The sequence below is a fragment of the Penicillium antarcticum genome (genome assembly GCF_028974205.1).
Source record: "Penicillium antarcticum strain IBT 31339 chromosome Unknown utg000003l_segment0_segment0, whole genome shotgun sequence".
Lineage (NCBI taxonomy): Eukaryota > Fungi > Ascomycota > Eurotiomycetes > Eurotiales > Aspergillaceae > Penicillium > Penicillium antarcticum.
Window position 1 is genome coordinate 2,436,079 of NW_026695301.1, and position 18,891 is coordinate 2,454,969.

Sequence of the window (18,891 nt, forward strand, 5' to 3'; positions counted from 1 at the left end):
TGGAATGGCCCGTATATTAGATGCTTCTTGGCTTTGGGGGCGGTTTAGGAATCTTTTGCGCCCCAAAGACGTGGATCCCGGGCGCCAACCCAATCAGCGTAGTGGGGCTCGGGGCTCTGCTGATCCACTCTCTTTTCAGTAAGGCACTGCCAGCCTGGAAGGCTGAGTCGTCTAGTTTATGCTTCCTGTTGATCTGTCGGATTTTACGCTCGAATATACGGCCGATTTGTTGGCCCTCATTCTCTTACATTCGTCATCCAAGGGTCATTGATCTTATTATACGAGGTTAGCGTTGGTAGGCATAGCCATAGGGGCGTTCTGATGTGGATCGTAGAGCTATGCTAGAAACGACAGACATGGTGCTAGCTAGGAGTATCGATATTTACGAGACATTTGCATTGGGGAACGAGATTAAGTGTGTGACTAAGCTCGGCGTGTCTAGATAATAGCGTAGTTGGTCTGGGTTGTTATTTAGACTCACGGTCTAATCTATAAGACAAAGTTCAGATACTGTATTATGTATGCTGTATACTATGCTCTACACACTACACGCGTTTATCGTCTAGATTTGTCCTCTATTCACTTAATGTGCCGTTTAATTAACGCCACAACTCAGTACTTATCATGTTGAATACAGTATAACTACATCGAAAAGACTGGAAGGAAAAGATACTCTGTTGCTATCTAGCGCAGCACAAAATATGCTGCATAAAAATGCTATCCTCACTGTATGCTGAATTCAGGGTCAGGTTGTGTTTTTTTCTCTTTCGTCGTTCATAAATTCCGCTTCATGGTTCGCTAATCCTCATAGGCCTCGTTGTTAGTCTTATCTGTCGCATCATCTACCTCATCAACCTTTTTGGCGACTTCATAATGGAGAACTATAGATCATTCCAAGAATATAGTAGCTGAAGACCTTACTCGTACCAATTCAAGTATTACAAGTAGGATACCCATAAACCTCACGGAATGGGCTAGGGCTTTTACGTTAAAAGTAAAGAAAACAATCAATGAAAGAAGATTCATATATAGCCCCAAGCATCAACAATACTGAACAGGACCCCTCTCATACCCATACCTCCTAAAAATCCCCAAAATTTGAGTCCGATTCAACCTTGCAGCATAAGTCAAAGCAGTTTCATACCTCTGAAACCCTCCAAGAACACACGGATTCGCCCGTCGCTCCATCAAAAGCACCACCATCTCCGCATGGTTCTGCCTAATAGCCTCAAGCAAAGGCGACTGCCAAGTACTTCCCGATTTATCAACATTAGCCCCCCGATCCAACAGAACCCGCGCAACCCTCATATTCCCATTCAGCGCAGCAACCCCCAAAGCGGTGTGGCCCGTGTTATTCAGCGCATTGATATCTGCACCACAATCAAGAAGAAGCTTCACAATACGGTCTTGGCCAAACGCTGCTGCTTGAGATAATGGCGTTTTTGTCCTTGCGCCCATTTTGCTGTTGGTTTTCGCGCCACTGGCGATGAGGATTCGGATTATTCGCTCGAAGCCGCGCCCTGCAGCTGTTGTTAGGGCTGTTTCGCCGTCATGGGCTTGGGCATCCATGTCGGCGCCGAATTCTATTAAGAGGCGGACGATGTTTTCGTGGCCGTAGGATGCGGCTGCCATTAGGGGTGTTTGGCCTTCGTGATTTGTGGTTTTTGCGTCGGCGCCTTTTGTGAGGAGGGTTGTTAGGGTCTCGAGATCGCCTTTTTGGATTGCAGTTATGAGTTTTTGTTTGGAGTTTGTCATTTGGAACATGATTCGGCTCATTCGGTTTGGCTTTTTGCTTTGGACTACTTTTAGAGCATGAAGGGTAGGCTCGAGGGTTGTTGGGTTCGTTTCGTGGGTTGTGGGAATCGAAGGTGTTGAGGGAATTGATGAGTCAGTTTGGCTGGTGTGCTCTCTTGAAGAGATCACACTTTCTATTGTTGATTCCGTCCAGGCTGGTATCGGGAAGTCCTCATGTGGTAGAGGTTGGTTCCGGATACCGGCGGAGTCTTGGACCTCAAAGACCACGGGGATCGGGAGATTTTCTTCTATCACGACTGGTATTTTTGAAAGGCCAAGGCATGAAGCCAATGGCTTCCTCCTTGGTGGTTTGGGTTCCCTTGATGGAGATGGAACGATTGGGGGTCCATTGGGTTGGTTTTCTAGCGAGTCGTTGGTATCATCCAGGCTTCTTTTATGAATCAAAGACAGCGCCTTGGGGGAAGACGTTGAGATATCTGCTGGAGCTGCCGCGGTATCGATGGCAGACCTTTTCTCGCTTTTCCTCATCTTTTTAAGTGACGAGATGATATATTCGCGATTCTGAGTCGACATTTCAGGCCTGACACCAGCAGTGTCCAAACAATGTTGTAGTTGTGCCCAGACCTGATCAGCCTCGGCTTTTGAGACATCTTCATCCAGATGATCAGATAAAGCTGATAGCTCCTGGGCTTCAGTGCTATTTGCATCAATAAGTCTCGTCAGGGATTTGTTTATGCTCTTTTGGGACGATCTGTGGCATGGTTAATCTTGATTTCGAAATCTAACATTGTTAAAAGAGTAACAAACATCATCATATTTGTATTTATCTCACTCAATCCGAAAATTAGTGACGAGAGATTCGCCCGGATCTCATTTATCTGGCTTTGCGCACCGAGGGCATCAGGATGAAGGTGCAGCTTCTGCAAATCAACCAAAATATCATGGCAGCTCTGTAATCTTTTGGCTAAGACGGGCATATGTGGACAGCCCGTTTCAGATAATGAGGAATATGTCTCGGTCGTATTCAGAACAGTCAGGAGTAAAGCAAGCTCATTGTGGGCCTGGTTCGATGATGCGGCTGTAGCGCGAGTTGCCTCATAGAGGGATTCGGCCAATAGTCGGATAGCGAAAATTTGATGAGACTGGGCCAATCTCACTACTTGCGGCATTTTGAATGTCAGCTAAGCTGGACATGAACCCAGAAGCAATGACTTGAAGTCCCGGCATTTTGAGGCTGAGCCGTGTGGGGCTTTTGGCCCCCATATACGATCTGCAAAGGGTTTAGTTCGCTTTACACGATTTATATACGGCAGGCCAGTTACTCGGCGATCAGAAGTATGTCTTGAGTGCTAAGACTTTGCCTATTTCATTACCAAAGGAGCAACTGATCGTAGGTACCTCTTTTGATTTCTCTTGCTACAAAGAATATTGAATATTTGGCTTTTATATACAGTACTTTATTTGACTCTCTGTTCAAGGGAAAGCCCCTTTCTTAGGACGTGGAATACATTCTCACCCTGCCACTTCTAGTCATCGGAGATCTTTTAATAGACCGATACTTCGAAAGTTGTTGGAATAAATCCTGTATCCCAAGTCCACCACCAAGACTTTCCTAATTGATGTGCATTTTAGAAAATCTAGACACAATTCAGTAAATCCGCCTGTAAATTGATCTGAGAATGAAAGAGAATGGGTTTACCGTCTTTTTTTTGGATCTCTTTGCTCAATAAGATACATTGGGGCCTTTATTTCCTCCCATGTGTGAGTAAATTAGACCAGTCATTTGACCCAGGGTCGTACGATGTCTGCCGATTCTACGAATGATGCTGCATCTAAGTATACTCGGGATTTGGCAAAGCATGGTAAATTGAGTGGCTTTGATGAGTTGAGCTCTTCTTTTTATCCACAGCCTCCTACGTGTACGTTTGATGCATTGTTTGCTACTTGGCGCATGTAGTAACCCTGGTCACCCCACTGTGACAGCGCATTCATCACCTCTCCCCCTGGTCACCCCCCGACAACACATACCGGACGCCTCCATCTGCTTTCTCATATTTAACACCATAGAAACGCATTTCTGGTGTTCTTTGTTTAGCTACACCTAATTCCATTCAGTGCTGAAAATTGTCTTCGAGGCTATTAGGTGCATATTGCTCCGTCTTTCTTTATCGTCATGGATACCTATAACGTCTCAAATGTTCCGGCGTACCTACGGATTCTTAATGGACACAAGCAATCTCTCAAGAATGCCCGAAATCTCAAGGGTCGGCCAGCCAGCTCAGAAAAGTCACGAAATGAGATACTAATGCAATTTTCATTTCGGCGGCTTATGAGCAGTCAACGCCAACCTAAGAGCTCTGTGAACATTCGATCTTCCTTTCTACCTTTGGCCTACACTCCATGCACTACTTCGTTCAAGGACTTGAACAGAGTCATGATCAAAGACCTTTGCCTTGAAACTCATCACCGAGGAACTTATGTTTTATTACGAACCATCACCCCGACCGACACGTTGACCGCTGCTATGGTCATCGTGGAGGACGAAGAGGAGAGCGTTCTCATGTTGCAACTGTACAATCAAGGGCAAGAGCTTTCCGGAAGAAATGATCTCAATAAAGGAACAGTGATTGTTGTGAAAGAGCCTTACGTGAAAGTGATGTCAGACGGTGATTACGGACTTCGAGTCGACCACTTGTCCGATGTCAAGTTTATTCCAGAATTCGACAGTCTAGTTCCACTCTCCTGGAGAAGAAAGGTTTCCGAGGCTGATGAGTCTTCCAATTCTTGGAAGCTAAAGGGAAATGACTTTTTCAATAAGGCTAGTTATCGTGCTGCGATAGAATGGTGAGATCTGGATTGTCAATGCTTGGAAGGTGGTGGCTCATCATGATGGCAGTTACACGGAGGCTCTGAACTCACATCCCTCATCCGAGGTAGCCGTGGCAACCCAGCTCAATCGTGCACTAACCTTCCTCAAAACTCATCGGTTTGATGCAGCTCTCCTTGATGTTGAAGAAGCAGCATGCGCACCCAGCCCATCGGAAAAGGCTCTTTTCCGGAAAGCTCAGGCTCTATACAATCTTCAAAGATTTCAGGAATCCTGTGAAGCTCATAAGTTGCTCCGCGAGAGATATCCGAAGAACAGTAGTGCTGCGCAGGAATTCAAGCGAGCCTCTGCCCGGCTTGATGAGCAAACTAGCGGCGAGTATAAATTCAGGCTACTTCATCTAGAGGCAAGAAAACGTCAACCACCGCACCTCGACCGTGGCAGTTTTATTGGTCCTGTATCTGTGCAACCAACCAAGTCTCATGGAAGAGGTCTATTCACAATCGAAGCAGTCAAGGCGGGTGATCTGCTATTCTGCGAGAAAGCATTTGCTCACGCTTTTCATGATGCCAAAAGCACAACCCACGATCTAAATCTTCTGATCAATGCACAGAGCGATACTATGACTCTTGGAACTCAAGCAGAGCTCATTGAATTGGCTGTTCAAAGACTTTACAAAAATCCTTCTGTGCTGCCCGCCTTTATCGATCTTCACCATGGCGCATACAAACCCGTGGCTGTCCAAGAGATAGATGGTATACCTATCGTGGATACGTAAGTGTTGCTACCCATAATATTAAATCAGAAGTAACCCTATCTAGCTTTCTCGTTGGAAGAATAATTCAGCTCAACTGTTTCGGATGTCCTCTTTCCTCTCGCGAGAGTCACATGAGCGCCATGAGAAATGATGAAACAGCCAAGAAGTCCAATGAGCAATTCCATTCATGTGGAATTTGGCGTCTGGCATCATACGTCAATCATTCTTGCTTCAGTAATGCTCGTCGCTCATTCATTGGAGACATGATGGTTGTTCGTGCCACAAAAGATCTTGCCCCTGGCACTGAACTTACGTTCTGGTACAAATCCCCGTTCACGCGTGATTCCAAGGGAGATCCAATGGACTTGGGACACTGGGGCTTCGAATGTGATTGTGCCATATGTCAAGAAATTCAAAAAACCGACAAGACTGTCATGTCAAAGCGAACGAGACTTGAAGCCGACTTGCAGAAGCTATTCAATCTGGGTGCGAAGCATTCATCGCGGATCGAAAAATCAATTTCCGGGCTTGCGGAAACATACACCCAGCTTGCTTCTGTGGTTCCTCGTCTTGCACTCTGGAAACCATGTCTGAGCCTTGCGGCTATTTTTGCTGCATCTCATAAGCCTAAAAGGACTGTTGAGTTTGGATTGAAGGCTTTAGAGTCACTGGGTTATGTTATTGACGGCGGGAAGCTACCTCATGCTGCAGGAACACCACTGAGTGTGAAGGAATGGGGATTGATGACCGATGGTGTCGTCGGCTGTTGGATGATTCTCTCAGGCGCTTACGAAACTGTAGCGCCTGGTCTTGAGGCTCAAGCGAAGCAATATGCTCGGATTTCTTATCGAATCTGTGTTGGCGAAGATTCAACTTTTGAGGAAACATATGGCAAGCTCTCCCAGAGACCTGATGGCTTCCTAGAGACTGCACAATAGATTCCAGCATGTGCAATCAGCATGTGAAATTTATGCAAAGGTTTTGCTGGCGCGAAGGTTGGCTCTTGTTTCTATTCTTTTTTCTCAGGCTGTGATCATTTTAATATTCAAACTATTTAATTTTGTGAATGCACATCTCGCTAAATTTCTCTGCCCCGGGTCATCCACTAACTGCATAACTATCATCGCTGAGCTTGCTTTGCTTAGGGGGTAATAAGATTGAAGTATAATATGTAAATCTAAGGTTCCTGTGGTGACACTTTTAATTTAGTGGGCACCTTATCACCACATTTAGTTAAATCTCCGCTCAAGTTCAGAGCCCTCACATGTTCTTTCAAGAGATATAACAATTTGAGTGTCTCTGCGAGGCTGACAAAAGAGGGGCTGTGATCATGTTTATTGGCGCTAAGGTGACCGATGGTACGCGAGATGAGAGTTATACGAGGAATGACACACTTGGAAACTCAGGAGTGACATCTTATACAGATCTGCGAGTTCAGTCGTATATCGAAATTTGAATATTGGAAACTACCGTATGTCTAAGACCCATGTAGTAGAATGAGCACGGCAGTCTATTGCCATAGCATCCAACCCAATATCTCCGGTTAAGTTGATCTTTGACCGCCTCTTTTGTCTTGTTGAAATATTACTGTATCAGGCTGCTCTATCAATAGAGTTATGGCTAATATATGCCTACAATAGATGTTGTCAGGATATGTACTGTATGCATTCGCAGATTCTAGGCCTCTTCCGTTTGCTGACCCTTTGCCAGTATCTATCTCTTCTTCTTCTTCTTCTTCTTCTTCTTCTTCTTCTTCTTCTTCTTCTTCTTCTTCTTCTTCTTCTTCTTCTTCTTCTTCTTCTTCTTCTTCTTCTTCTTCTTCTTCTTCTTCTTCTTCTTCTTCCTTCCCATAATAGCCCGGAACTATCTCGAGTTGTGCTTAGGCTAGTAAAGATGAGGGTACAGAGGACAATCTCAATCACTCTCACAATTGGAGCAGTAGTTATGATTTCAACCAACTTTGGTGGCTCTGGAGACTTGTAACCCCTATTCAGTGGTATAGTTAACGACAGTGAGCTCGTCCCTACGCTTATAATAGCCTGCGCTTTAACTACAACGACTACTTCAAAGCGCGAGGACCGAAAGATAACAAATCGGATAATAAAGTGGCATCAAATGGCTAAACAACCCAATTCAATCATCCGAATTTAATTTAAGACTAACCACAGCTGAACCAGCAAAATTTGAGTTGTACGCATTTGGAACACTGGTGGGTACCTGCAGGGGTCAGTACCTGAAAGTAAACTTAAAGAAAGAAACGCCCGGTGTGTTATAAGGCGAGGCTGTGTACAATAGAAACCGAAGGGTCTGAAAAAAGACCCTCACTAGTTTTCCTAGAATTGTCATTCTATATGTAGTCCATAGGCGCATTCTTTAGCTTCAGTCTCTTAGGGCTTGGCAGAAACCACCCACGCCCTGAATTTTAATATGTATGGAGATCATATTGAAACTGATCAACTATACCTGGCCACTATTGCAGCCAACATAAAGGTACTATTGTAGCAAAATTCGAGGTTCTAAGCCCAAAGCCCTCATGGCTGGAAACAGGAGCGGACAGCGGATCCGTTCCCGGTAGCTCTCCACATCCCCACCAGAGCTCAATGCAGCACTCAAGCTATGCTATCAAGCTATCACGCTGCAAATACTCATGATAAAGATTAAAGGTAGCTCAAATCCGAAATCGCCCAGAAGAAAAATTCCACCTAAAAAAGTTGGGAGGACAAAGCGTTGAGGGGTTGATGTCACATGTTGAGACCCCCGCAGGATTTCCTTGATCTCGACTCCCCGTCTTCTCTCCACCTCTCCAGTTTCGCCCCCAGTTATGACTTCTGCAATTGAAAGCTCAAATTACGCTATGGATGGAACAGGTCAGATGATAGCAAGCTTGGTTTTCGATCGGAGATTATATTCTAATGCTTTTCTAGGTGTTATCCAGCTGGATCCTTGGCTGGAACCCCATCGCGATGTCTTGAAGCACAGATTCCAGGTCGTCGAGACATGGGCCAAAACTATCAATGAGACCGAGGGTGGCCTGGACAAGTTCAGCAAGGTGAATGGATCCTCGATTACAGCGCTACTCCATGCTCATTCAGCTCTAGGGCTACGAAACGTTCGGTCTGCATGCGCAACCTAATGGAGAGATCAAATACAAGGAATGGGCACCCAATGCCAAGGAGGCCTCTCTGGTTGGCGATTTCAGTACGTTTGGAGATGAAGCTATCTGAGGTGCTTTGCTAAGACTAGCAGACAACTGGGACCCCAATGCCAACCCCATGACGAGGGACAGCTTCGGTATCTGGGACGTTACCGTTCCAGCTAAAGATGGCGCTCCCGCGATTCCCCATGACAGCAAGATCAAGGTTGGTCCTTCATGCCAAATCCTCTAGCTAGATGGCCGCTAATGCTTGACAGATCAGTATGGTCCTCCCCAGTGGAGAACGCATCTACCGAATCCCCGCTTGGATCAAGCGTGTTGTCCAAGACCTGAATGTATCACCTGCATATGACGCCGTCTTCTGGAACCCGCCCGCGAACGAGCAATACAAGTTCCAGCACCCACGACCCAAGAAACCTGCAAGCCTGCGAATCTATGAAGCACACGTCGGCATCTCGTCCCCAGAGACCAAAGTCGCTACCTATAAGGAGTTCACCAAGAACATGTTGCCCCGTATCAAGTATCTGGGATACAATGCCATCCAGCTGATGGCCATCATGGAGCATGCCTACTATGCCAGTTTCGGCTACCAGATCAATAACTTCTTCGCAGCGAGCAGTCGCTATGGAAACCCCGAAGATCTAAAGGAGCTCGTTGATACCGCTCACAGCATGGGTCTGATTGTTCTTCTTGACGTTGTTCACAGCCATGCGTCCAAGAACGTCATCGACGGAATCAACGAGTTTGATGGCACTGATCACCTCTACTTCCACGGAGGTGCCAAGGGTCGTCACGAGCTGTGGGACAGCCGTCTGTTCAACTACGGTAATCACGAGGTCCTGCGTTTCCTGCTGAGTAACCTTCGCTTCTGGATGGAGGAGTACGGATTCGACGGATACCGTTTCGATGGTGTCACCAGCATGCTCTACACACACCACGGCATTGGAACGTACGTATAGTCTACTTTCATGATTTAACTCTCTGCTAACCCCTAAACAGAGGCTTCTCTGGTGGCTACCACGAGTACTTTGGCCCGGCCGTCGACGAGGAGGGTGTCACATACCTCACTCTCGCAAACGAGATGCTGCACGAGCTCTACCCTGAATGTATTACAGTGGCCGAAGATGTCTCCGGCATGCCGGCCCTGTGTCTCCCCCACAAGCTGGGCGGTGTCGGCTTCGACTACCGTCTTGCCATGGCAATCCCCGACATGTACATTAAGCTCCTGAAGGAGTCCTCAGATGACGAATGGGACATCGGCAACCTCTCCTTCACTCTAACCAACCGCCGCCACGGCGAGAAGACCATCGCCTACGCCGAAAGCCACGACCAAGCGTAAGCCACCCACTTACCATCCCAGAACCACAGAAAACGCAAGCTAACCCAACCAGACTCGTCGGCGACAAATCCCTAATGATGTGGCTCTGCGACAAAGAAATGTACACCCACATGTCCACCCTAACAGAATTCACACCCGTTATCGAACGCGGCATGGCCTTACACAAAATGATCCGCCTCATAACCCACGGACTAGGCGGCGAGGGCTACCTAAACTTTGAAGGCAATGAATTCGGACACCCAGAATGGCTGGACTTCCCCCGAGAGGGAAACAACAACTCATTCTGGTACGCGCGGCGCCAGCTAAACCTAACAGAAGACAACCTGCTCCGCTACAAGTTCCTCAACGAGTTCGACCGCGGCATGCAGCTCACCGAGCAGAAATACGGCTGGCTCGCTTCGCCGCAGGCGTATATCAGTCTGAAGAACGAGGCTGATAAGGTTCTTGTCTTTGAGCGCGCGGGTTTGTTGTGGATTTTCAATTTCAATCCTACGCAGAGCTTTACGGATTATCGGGTTGGTGTCGAGGTTGCTGGGACTTATCGGATAGTGCTTGATTCTGATGATGCTGCTTTTGGCGGGCTTGGGAGGAATGTCAAGGAGACGCGCTTCTTTACTACTGATATGCCTTGGAACGGGCGCGCCAATTTTGTGCAGGTTTATCTTCCTACGAGGACTGCTTTGGTATGTTTTTTATCTCTCTTCCTGCTGCTGCTGCTGCTGCTGCTGCTTGCTTGCTTGTCTTGTGATGGTTGTGTTCTGATGCTGACTACTTTTCTTGAACAGGTCCTCGCTCTGGAGAGCACTCTGTGATGAAATTGACTTGAACATCTAAACTCAAGTCTTGCTATCTCGATGCATACAGTCAAATTGTCGAATCATAACCTGTTGTCCTGGTATTAGATGGTACTCCCCAGTTACAGCTACATCTTCATCTTTTCTTACGTCTACATTTACTTCTACTTGTCTTGCATTTGGTTCCTAATCAGATCTGTCTCTATCTACTTCTATTTCTAGTCTACCAGGATGTCATACATCCTTTTTCTGCATTGATTATAACATGACCGCCTGTAGATGAGTAGACAGATAGGTTGGGTTAGACACCCGAGTAAGACGTTCTTGCCTTTCCGTAGTAAGATGAAAACTCGACAGTCACTGTCAATTTACTCGAGATTAGATTGAATGGAATGAACAGTCAAGAGCCATTCAGACGGTTATCATCCGGAGTATACAATACTCATTCCCACATGGACTGCAGACACAGCTACAGTTACGATTGCAATGAGGACAATTGACAAGGAGAAGATCAATCACAAAGGAAAAGAGATCGAGAATCATGGTTTTGAACTCTAAATACACAAAATAATGAAACACGCCGGCCGAGGGGGTTTGTGTGTTTGGTATCCAATCCACAGACCGGCTTAAGAAAATCCCATCAACTCGCTAAGATAGACACAGACCACGAACCACGAACGACCCAAATAGAACATGAACAAGAACTCCATTCCGCAACCCTCCTTTCTCAAAAGAACCCCAGTCACACGACTCCCCAGCTCCGATCACCGGTCGATAATCATAGCCCGTTTTTAAACAGGTTTCCTTGCTCGGGACGAGTCTAGAAAGGACACAAACAAGTCGCACGAAGAACGCGAAAAACACCACCGCAGAATGCGACAAGCAACGGAAGTGAAATGAGTGATCAAGTCCCTTTCTGTTGGATTGTTTTCTCACTTTTAGATCGGTACTATACACGTCTCTCAAAGGGGAAATTGGTGTCGTCGCGTACAAACAGGACAGGAGTTTGTGTTCTGACAAAGGAAATTAAATGAACAAATAACCAGGAGACCAGTGAGAAAAGTCAAGGGACAAGGGGGGGGGGAGAGAGGAAGAGAGAAGAAAGAGGCTTGAAGATGTTGAGGGGAAGTTGTAAGACGGCGCGCTAGCTAGCAAATAGACAAAATTACATCTAGGCGCTGCCCTCGAGCTCAGCCAGAATCTTCTCACCCTTGGCACGGGCGGACTGGAAGTCGCCAACCATGTAGAAGGCGTTCTCGGGAAGGTCGTCACCCTCACCAGCAATGATGGCCTTGAAGGAGTTGATGGTGTCCTTCAGGTCAACAAGGGTACCCTCGATACCAGTGAAGACCTGGGCGACGGCGAAAGGCTGGGACAGGAAACGCTGGAGCTTACGGGCACGCTCGACGGTGAGCTTGTCAGCCTCAGACAACTCGTCCATACCGAGAATAGCAATGATATCCTGGAGGGACTTGTACTCCTGGAGCATCTGCTGGACACGGGTGGCGGTGTTGTAGTGCTCGTCACCGATGATACGGGGGTCGAGCATACGGGACTTGGAGTCGAGAGGGTCGACAGCGGGGTAGATACCCAACTCAGAGATACCACGGGACAGGACAGTGGTGGCGTCCAAGTGAGCGAAGGTGGTGGCAGGGGCAGGGTCAGTCAAATCGTCAGCGGGCACGTAGACGGCCTGGACGGAGGTGATAGAACCCTTCTGGGTGGTGGTGATACGCTCCTGCATGACACCCATGTCAACAGCCAGGGTGGGCTGGTAACCGACGGCAGAGGGGATACGGCCCAGAAGGGCAGACACCTCGGAACCGGCCTGGGTGAAACGGAAAATGTTGTCAATGAAGAGCAGCACATCCTGACCCTCCTCATCACGGAAGTACTCGGCAATGGTGAGACCAGTCAGGGCAACACGGGCACGGGCACCTGGGGGCTCGTTCATCTGACCGAAGACCAGAGCGACCTTGGAGTCACCCTCAAGCTGGATGACACCAGTCTCCTGCATCTCGTGGTACAGATCGTTACCCTCACGGGTACGCTCACCGACACCACAGAAAACGGAGTAACCACCGTGGGCCTTGGCAATGTTGTTCTAGAGCAAATTAGTTAGCCAGATCTCATTTCTCTCGGGTTGGGAATATCTTACAATCAGCTCCTGAATGAACACAGTCTTACCGACACCGGCACCACCGAAGAGACCAATCTTACCACCACGGGCGTAGGGGGCGAGAAGATCGACAACCTTAATACCGGTGACGAGGATCTCGGCCTCGGTGGACTGGTCGACGAACGGAGGGGGCTCGGCGTGGATGGGAGCGAACTTGGTGGCCTTGACGGGACCACGCTCGTCAATGGGGTCACCAGTGACGTTAATGATACGGCCGAGGGTGGCGGGACCGACGGGGATGGTGATGGGGGCACCAGTGTCGTGGGCAGAGACACCACGGGAGAGACCCTCGGTACCTTGGAGAACATCAGTTGAAGCTCTTTGCTATGGCGTAGGGGCGCACACGGTGGGTCCTCTCCACCGCTTTGGGTAAGAGAACGACACGGTGGCCAGGAAAGGGGTGAAGGGGAGAGGTGTAGCTTACCGTCCATGGCAATAGTACGGACGACATTCTCACCAAGATGTTGCTGTGGGTGTATGTTAGCTTGATGGGATTGAATCAAGGTTCAGCCAATCAGATTACGTACAGCAACCTCGAGGACGAGCTTCTGGCCGTTGTTTGTGGTCTCGATGGCGTTGTAGATGGCAGGGAGCTTCTCGCCGGAGAACTTCACTGTGAAATGGCGAATAGCATGTCAGCGTCGAATTCGTTGATGGATTTGGGGTTGATTGCGATGGATTTGGTGATGGATTGGGTCCAGGGAAAAGATTTTCGCGAGGTCCCCGTTCCGTCAGGAGTCGACAACACGTACCGTCAACGACGGCACCAATGACCTGGTGGACCTTGCCGGACTGAGCAGCATCGGAGCTGGCGAAGCGGGCAGAGAGAGCAGGCAGGGCAGAGGAGCGGAGAGGCTGGAAGGCGCGGGCGATGGGAGCCGGACGGGCAACCCTCCCGAAGGACCGGGCAAGACCGCTAGAAGAGAAAGAAACTTAGTATTGAAAAGAAAAATTGAAGCCATCTACTGTGGAGTATCATACCTCTTGAACATGATGGAGGTGTTGAAGAGCGTGATGTGATGGAAAGGGAGAGGTGAGGTTGGAACGGGAAAAGAGGGAAGAAGAGGGAGCGAAGAGGTTGGTGGACGGGGACTGGTCGCCCTTAGCCTTTCCGGGGCGGTTTTGCCGACGATCCCGTGATGAACCGAGAACTACATTGGAGTTTGAGCAACGAGGGAAGCTCTTTACATACTGTTGTTTGCATGGATGTCATTCTTCTTATTTTTCTTCTTTTTTCAACTCCCATAAGTCTACTACTTTCTACACTAGCGTGGTGGTTGAGGGAGCTCATCCCGTTGCCCTGGAATTCACGCACACACACCGAGGCTTGGCATCCGGAAGCAGGGAGCCACAGTCTGTGACAGTACATAGATACTAATAGTACCCCAGACAGCTAATCGAAATCATTAATTAAGTCACTAAAAGCTGGAGATATAAGCGTTGGAACGGACTGCATCGTAAGGGTCAATGGCCCGTTAGTCCGAGCACAGAAGCTGCAAGCTCGGGAAATCTCTGACGTGCTGGGTCAACCACATAACCTTATAGTCTCAAGAGTATAAGATTGATAATTGATAATAATACCTAATAACTTTATATAGTCGAACTGTTTCACATATTCTACTCTGTAGATATCTGTTCACTAAATACCCAATGCCTGGAATTTAGCCGTACATGTACCTTGTTGCTACAGGGATTCTCCGCACTTACGTCTGTTCCGAATCACTCCGTAGACACACCACGCCATTCGGATTGAGCACAGGGCCACAACATATACAACACAACAGTATATAACGAGACAAAATCAAGAAGACACATTCTCTATGGCTACAAAAGAGATACATTTATTATAGCACAGTACGGGATACACGCATTTTCGGATGCTTGCCAAAAGGGACAGAAATAGGGAATTATCGAGTGCCGCGCGCACGGGCGAGGGCCCATCCTCTGGTAAATAGACATGGTGAACATGGCCAGAGTAGCTTGAGTAGCTTATGAGAAAATCGACATCTATGTCGTATGGGTGCCGTCGTCCGTCCTGCTCAGATATCGCTTCATTCCCGGTCGGACTGGTACATCTATGACTTCTCAGCAGGGGGGCTCTGGACGAAACCCTTGCCTTCGTAGCCTTCTTTGCTGATGCCGTGGATGGGGTTGATCTTCTCTTTCTGTGGGGGAGGTTAGCATTTGATACTGCGGATACAGTTTCCAGGGGATGTCGGGAATGTCTCTCGACGGTCGGAAAGGAGGGGGGGATAGAGGGTGGGTATTACCAGGGCATATTCGTTGGAGGCCTCCTGCCACTCCTTGGACATGGTAGCGGGCTGCTTGCCAGCGAAGGCGTGGACGGCGTAGAAGAGGGCAACGGAGGCAGCGGTCAGCTGCACAACCTTGCCGAAGATACGCCAGCCCTCACCCTTGGGGCTCTGGGCACGAGGGCCGTGGGCGCCGAAGGCAATGTAGTAAGCTATATCAAAGAATTGAGTTAGTCATATGCGATAATGGGGAGATCGATCGTGCAGTCACGGTTCGGGGATTCCGAGTATAACCTCGGAAGCGACGGGGTAGACGGAATGACAGCTTGTCTTGTCCAAAACCACTCATCCAGAGACAGTACGTACCGGCCTTCTTCTCCTGCTGGGTCATCTGGTGCCAGTCAACCTTCATGCGGTCGCGAAGCTGCATCCAGAGCTCGGCCTGCTCCTGAGGAGGCATACCCTCCCAGCGCTTCTCGATGCTAGCGAGAGTGGGGTTGGCGATGGCATGCTCAGAAGCAGCGCGGGTCTGGATGACGTTCACAGAGGCAGGGGCGACACGGATGGCCGCGGTGCTGCGAGGGACAGCGCGAGAGACGGTGCGAAGAAACATTGTGCGGCAGGCGGGAGGTGGGAGCACCACGTCGAAATCGGTTCAATTGAGGAGGTTAATGGAGGGCCGAGACGGGTAGAGCCAGGAGGTACGCCAGGGCACGGCTTTGGAGAGAGTGGAGGGGGTGGATGGGTGACTTGAAGACGTTTCTTGTGGTTTGAGGTGGAAAGGCGAGGATCCGGTCGGGACTAGCGCGGTTTGGGTTTGGCTGACAGATGATTGGCTGGCCGAACCCGGTCATCTCGATTCTGCCAGTGAGGAGCATCATCATTTCTCAGCATGGCATGATGTTGTTTTTTAGTATAGGTTGTGCTTATTCCTTGCTTATTTGTTAATTACTAGCATGTTCCTTAATGCAATTGCTCTCTCTTCCCTTTGCACGGCCTTTTGCTTCGGAATATTTACCCGCCTACACACCAGTTGTACCAGAATACGATATCCAACTAATCTATACAGTACCAGGAGTCTCTAAAGTATCATATGCACTCGGTCATAAGCAACAAGATCACTTATACTGTTGATTCAAGATCAAGCACCGTTGAAGTTCAAAAGAATATGTCCGTCAAGAAAATAGATTTTGAGATTGGATTGAAATCCGCAAACTGCATGATCTGAAGGCCTCGAAATGAACAGAAACAGGCCAAGTCGTAACGGTCTTGCATTGCAACTAAGAAGAAAATGGGAGAACGGAGTGAGGAAATAAATTGATCGTTCCGCAGCGCCGTCGAGGGCGCACCCCTATCCGTCGCGCAGCCCGGATCCAGCCGGCGCCATCATCTATGCCTTGCCACCGCTGGCTTCTTTCAGGACTGTCTTCCACTCGATATCGGACTTGTCGTCGGCGTGGATGGAAGTGACAACGTTGAGAGCGTTCTTGAGGACCTCACGGGTGCTGGCGTAGATCATAGACCACTGGGAGTTGTTAGCGATTGCTTCTTTTCTGTGTTTCAATCTGTTGAACGAGGAGACACTTACAAGAGTGGGGGTGTCGCTGGGAACCCAAGAGATGAAGATGATCTTGGATCTGTGGCGATCTGGTTAGCGATGTGTCGTGCGTTGGCTGGGAGTATGCGCACCTTTTGCCCTCACCGGGCAGCTCGTACTCGACGTCGTAGACTGCGTAGCGGGGAGCGGGGCGGCCCTGGCTGTCCTTGGCATCGGCGAGCTCGTTGCGGAAGACCTCGTAGTCCTGGTCCTTGCCGACGGAGTCTACGACAACCTCCTTCTTGTTGTCGGCGATCTTGTAGATGATGTACTTGGTCTTTCCGTGGCTACGGCTGAAGTCTTGGAAGGAGGTAATGCAGTCATCCTGGACCTGGACACTATAGGGAGTGTCAATAACGGAGGGAGATGAGGGGGAAACCGGTGCGGCGGGAGAATGTAACGGCTTACCCTGATGCGAGCTGCGCAAGATACAAGTCAGACTTGGTGTACTTTTGGCAGGACATTGAGGGAGGTAATACTGACCGACATGATTGCTTATGTAGAGTGAATGAAAAGGGACGGGTTACTGGCACGCGATGTCAGCTGAATTCCCTCAAGTCTCTCAGGTTCTCAGACTCCCAGGCTGTTCAAGGCCATGAGAACAACTCTGGTTATTACTTACAGGTATCGAAGACGGAGGTCAAGAAAGTCGGAGTTGGGGGAAGATGGAGTTTGAGGGGTGAATTGTAGGTGTTGCCTTGGTGGGGTGGTTGCACGTGATATAGTCGGAACACCTATAAACAAAGTACCCAGTACCTGTTTCAGCCAGGAGTAGCGTAGGCTGTCATGGTCTCATTGGGGCTGTATCCCGGTGATTCAAGGATGTAGTGGATTTGCCATGTGGTAGGGAACGCTTCAGGGAACTACCACTGCCATTGGACCGGTATCTACAGGAGTACAAGTGTTTCCGATCTTGAAACTATCCACTCGATTGTATCGTGGAAGTACCGAGTACCATATCACACCACTTATATTCCTGCATGACATGTAGAGTACCGAGTACATATACTGCACCAAGGATGTCCACTTTTACAGGGCAATAGATGTAAATGCCACTGACGTACACCAAAAAGTCCCCAGTCACTCAACCATGGGACGTTGTCTATTTTTACAATTCCCGGCCCACCGGTAATTCATGCATGCACATATCTGCATGCAGCAATACATATTCATGTTTATATTCATCAACTTACAGAGTAGCTACATATCTATTTAGGCGCAAACTTAGCCCGCATCTTATCAGCAACCGCCTTCTCATCCCAAATGAAATTAACACTCTCATGAGCAACAGTAGCCTCAGCCCACCGCTTAAAGCGCGGCGCCCGCTCCAACAAAGCAGGTAACTTGGCACTAACAAGGCCATGCTCAGGCTTAGCAAAGCCAAGGATGCGAAGCAGGAAGGATCCTGATTGAACCTATCAAAAGGGAAAGGATTAACCATCAGAAATCCAGAGAGATATACCCATATCCATCTCATATCTCACATATCTATGCAAATACATACCTCAGCAATAGTCAACCTCTCACTCCCCCCAAAGAAAGGCCCCTTCCCATCCTCAAGCAAAGGCTCAACCTCCTTGACAACAGCCTCAACCAAAGCAGTCGCAGCCTCATCCCTCTCACTCTCATTTGCAGCCTTCAAACTAGCAAAGAAATGCGGAATGACCTTGCTAAAGAACGCATCAATGAAGAAGGCCGCGCGAGCGCGGTAGAGGGCGTTTTCAGCCGGTCCCGAGGGTGGCAGGAGGTGCGAGGGGTGGGCATCTGCAAGAAATTGGGCTACGATGCCACTTTCTGTGATTATTTGGTTATTGTAGGACAAGCTTGGGACAAGGCCGCGCTGTTTTTATAATTGTTTTGTTAGTTTGTTTCTTTTCTTTTCTTTTCTTATCTTTGGTTTAGTTGTATAGGTAGGTTGTAAGTTACGTACAGGGTTCACGTCCAGATACCACGGCTCACGAGGCTTGGTCAAGTCGATTGTGACTTCTTCGTAGTCTAGTCCTGATTCCTTGAGAGCGATGTGGGCGCGGTGAGCCCATGGGCAGCCGCGGTTTGTGTAGAGGGTGATCTTTGGGATGGACATCATATGAGTTCGGGCACTGAGTGGTAAAACGGAAAGGATCAGAAGAGAGTTGAAGTTACAAGTGATATATGTAAAGTGTTCCGGAGTATGGCGAGATGAGGGGCAAGGATTAGTAAAGTAATTGCGAATCGAAGCCAACGCCGGTCCGGGTAAG

At 48.6% G+C, this 18,891-nt stretch overlaps 8 protein-coding genes across 8 annotated transcripts; 2 read left to right on the forward strand and 6 right to left on the reverse strand.

The window, feature by feature from the left end:
• Positions 1-1,041: 1,041 nt before the first annotated feature.
• Positions 1,042-2,924, reverse strand: N7508_003639 (ankyrin repeat domain-containing protein; the record flags this gene model as incomplete). Its single annotated transcript, XM_058461705.1, has 2 exons — positions 1,042-2,506; positions 2,563-2,924. The coding sequence occupies 2 exons, from the start codon at positions 2,922-2,924 to the stop codon at positions 1,042-1,044; spliced, it is 1,827 nt and encodes a 608-aa protein (XP_058322282.1).
• Positions 2,925-3,928: 1,004 nt separating this feature from the next.
• On the forward strand, positions 3,929-6,277 carry N7508_003640 (TPR domain protein; the record flags this gene model as incomplete). The annotated part of the gene is made up of 3 exons (XM_058461706.1): positions 3,929-4,599; positions 4,652-5,356; positions 5,404-6,277. 3 exons carry the CDS (start codon positions 3,929-3,931, stop codon positions 6,275-6,277), a joined length of 2,250 nt encoding a protein of 749 aa, XP_058322283.1.
• A 775-nt stretch (positions 6,278-7,052) lies between these two features.
• Positions 7,053-7,537, reverse strand: N7508_003641 (uncharacterized protein; the record flags this gene model as incomplete). Its single annotated transcript, XM_058461707.1, has 3 exons — positions 7,053-7,202; positions 7,268-7,325; positions 7,503-7,537. The coding sequence occupies 3 exons, from the start codon at positions 7,535-7,537 to the stop codon at positions 7,053-7,055; spliced, it is 243 nt and encodes an 80-aa protein (XP_058322284.1).
• Positions 7,538-8,160: 623 nt separating this feature from the next.
• On the forward strand, positions 8,161-10,644 carry N7508_003642 (1,4-alpha-glucan branching enzyme GLC3; the record flags this gene model as incomplete). The annotated part of the gene is made up of 8 exons (XM_058461708.1): positions 8,161-8,206; positions 8,264-8,388; positions 8,438-8,537; positions 8,586-8,698; positions 8,751-9,442; positions 9,493-9,828; positions 9,885-10,515; positions 10,618-10,644. The coding sequence occupies 8 exons, from the start codon at positions 8,161-8,163 to the stop codon at positions 10,642-10,644; spliced, it is 2,070 nt and encodes a 689-aa protein (XP_058322285.1).
• Positions 10,645-11,707: 1,063 nt separating this feature from the next.
• On the reverse strand, positions 11,708-13,959 carry N7508_003643 (F1F0 ATP synthase subunit beta). The gene is made up of 6 exons (XM_058461709.1): positions 13,787-13,959; positions 13,558-13,721; positions 13,333-13,418; positions 13,230-13,272; positions 12,785-13,101; positions 11,708-12,730 (listed from the first exon to the last, which is right to left on the reverse strand). Exons 1-6 carry the CDS (start codon positions 13,795-13,797, stop codon positions 11,798-11,800), a joined length of 1,554 nt encoding a protein of 517 aa, XP_058322286.1. The 5' UTR covers positions 13,798-13,959; the 3' UTR covers positions 11,708-11,797.
• A 905-nt stretch (positions 13,960-14,864) lies between these two features.
• On the reverse strand, positions 14,865-15,748 carry N7508_003644 (cytochrome c oxidase subunit IV family protein). The gene is made up of 3 exons (XM_058461710.1): positions 15,424-15,748; positions 15,076-15,269; positions 14,865-14,970 (listed from the first exon to the last, which is right to left on the reverse strand). Exons 1-3 carry the CDS (start codon positions 15,668-15,670, stop codon positions 14,881-14,883), a joined length of 531 nt encoding a protein of 176 aa, XP_058322287.1. The 5' UTR covers positions 15,671-15,748; the 3' UTR covers positions 14,865-14,880.
• Positions 15,749-16,447: 699 nt separating this feature from the next.
• Positions 16,448-17,143, reverse strand: N7508_003645 (actin-binding ADF family protein; the record flags this gene model as incomplete). The annotated part of the gene is made up of 5 exons (XM_058461711.1): positions 16,448-16,582; positions 16,646-16,694; positions 16,747-16,992; positions 17,063-17,073; positions 17,138-17,143. The coding sequence occupies 5 exons, from the start codon at positions 17,141-17,143 to the stop codon at positions 16,448-16,450; spliced, it is 447 nt and encodes a 148-aa protein (XP_058322288.1).
• A 719-nt stretch (positions 17,144-17,862) lies between these two features.
• N7508_003646 (glutathione S-transferase family protein) lies at positions 17,863-18,737 on the reverse strand (the record flags this gene model as incomplete). Its single annotated transcript, XM_058461712.1, has 3 exons — positions 17,863-18,069; positions 18,159-18,494; positions 18,585-18,737. 3 exons carry the CDS (start codon positions 18,735-18,737, stop codon positions 17,863-17,865), a joined length of 696 nt encoding a protein of 231 aa, XP_058322289.1.
• Positions 18,738-18,891: the final 154 nt, after the last annotated feature.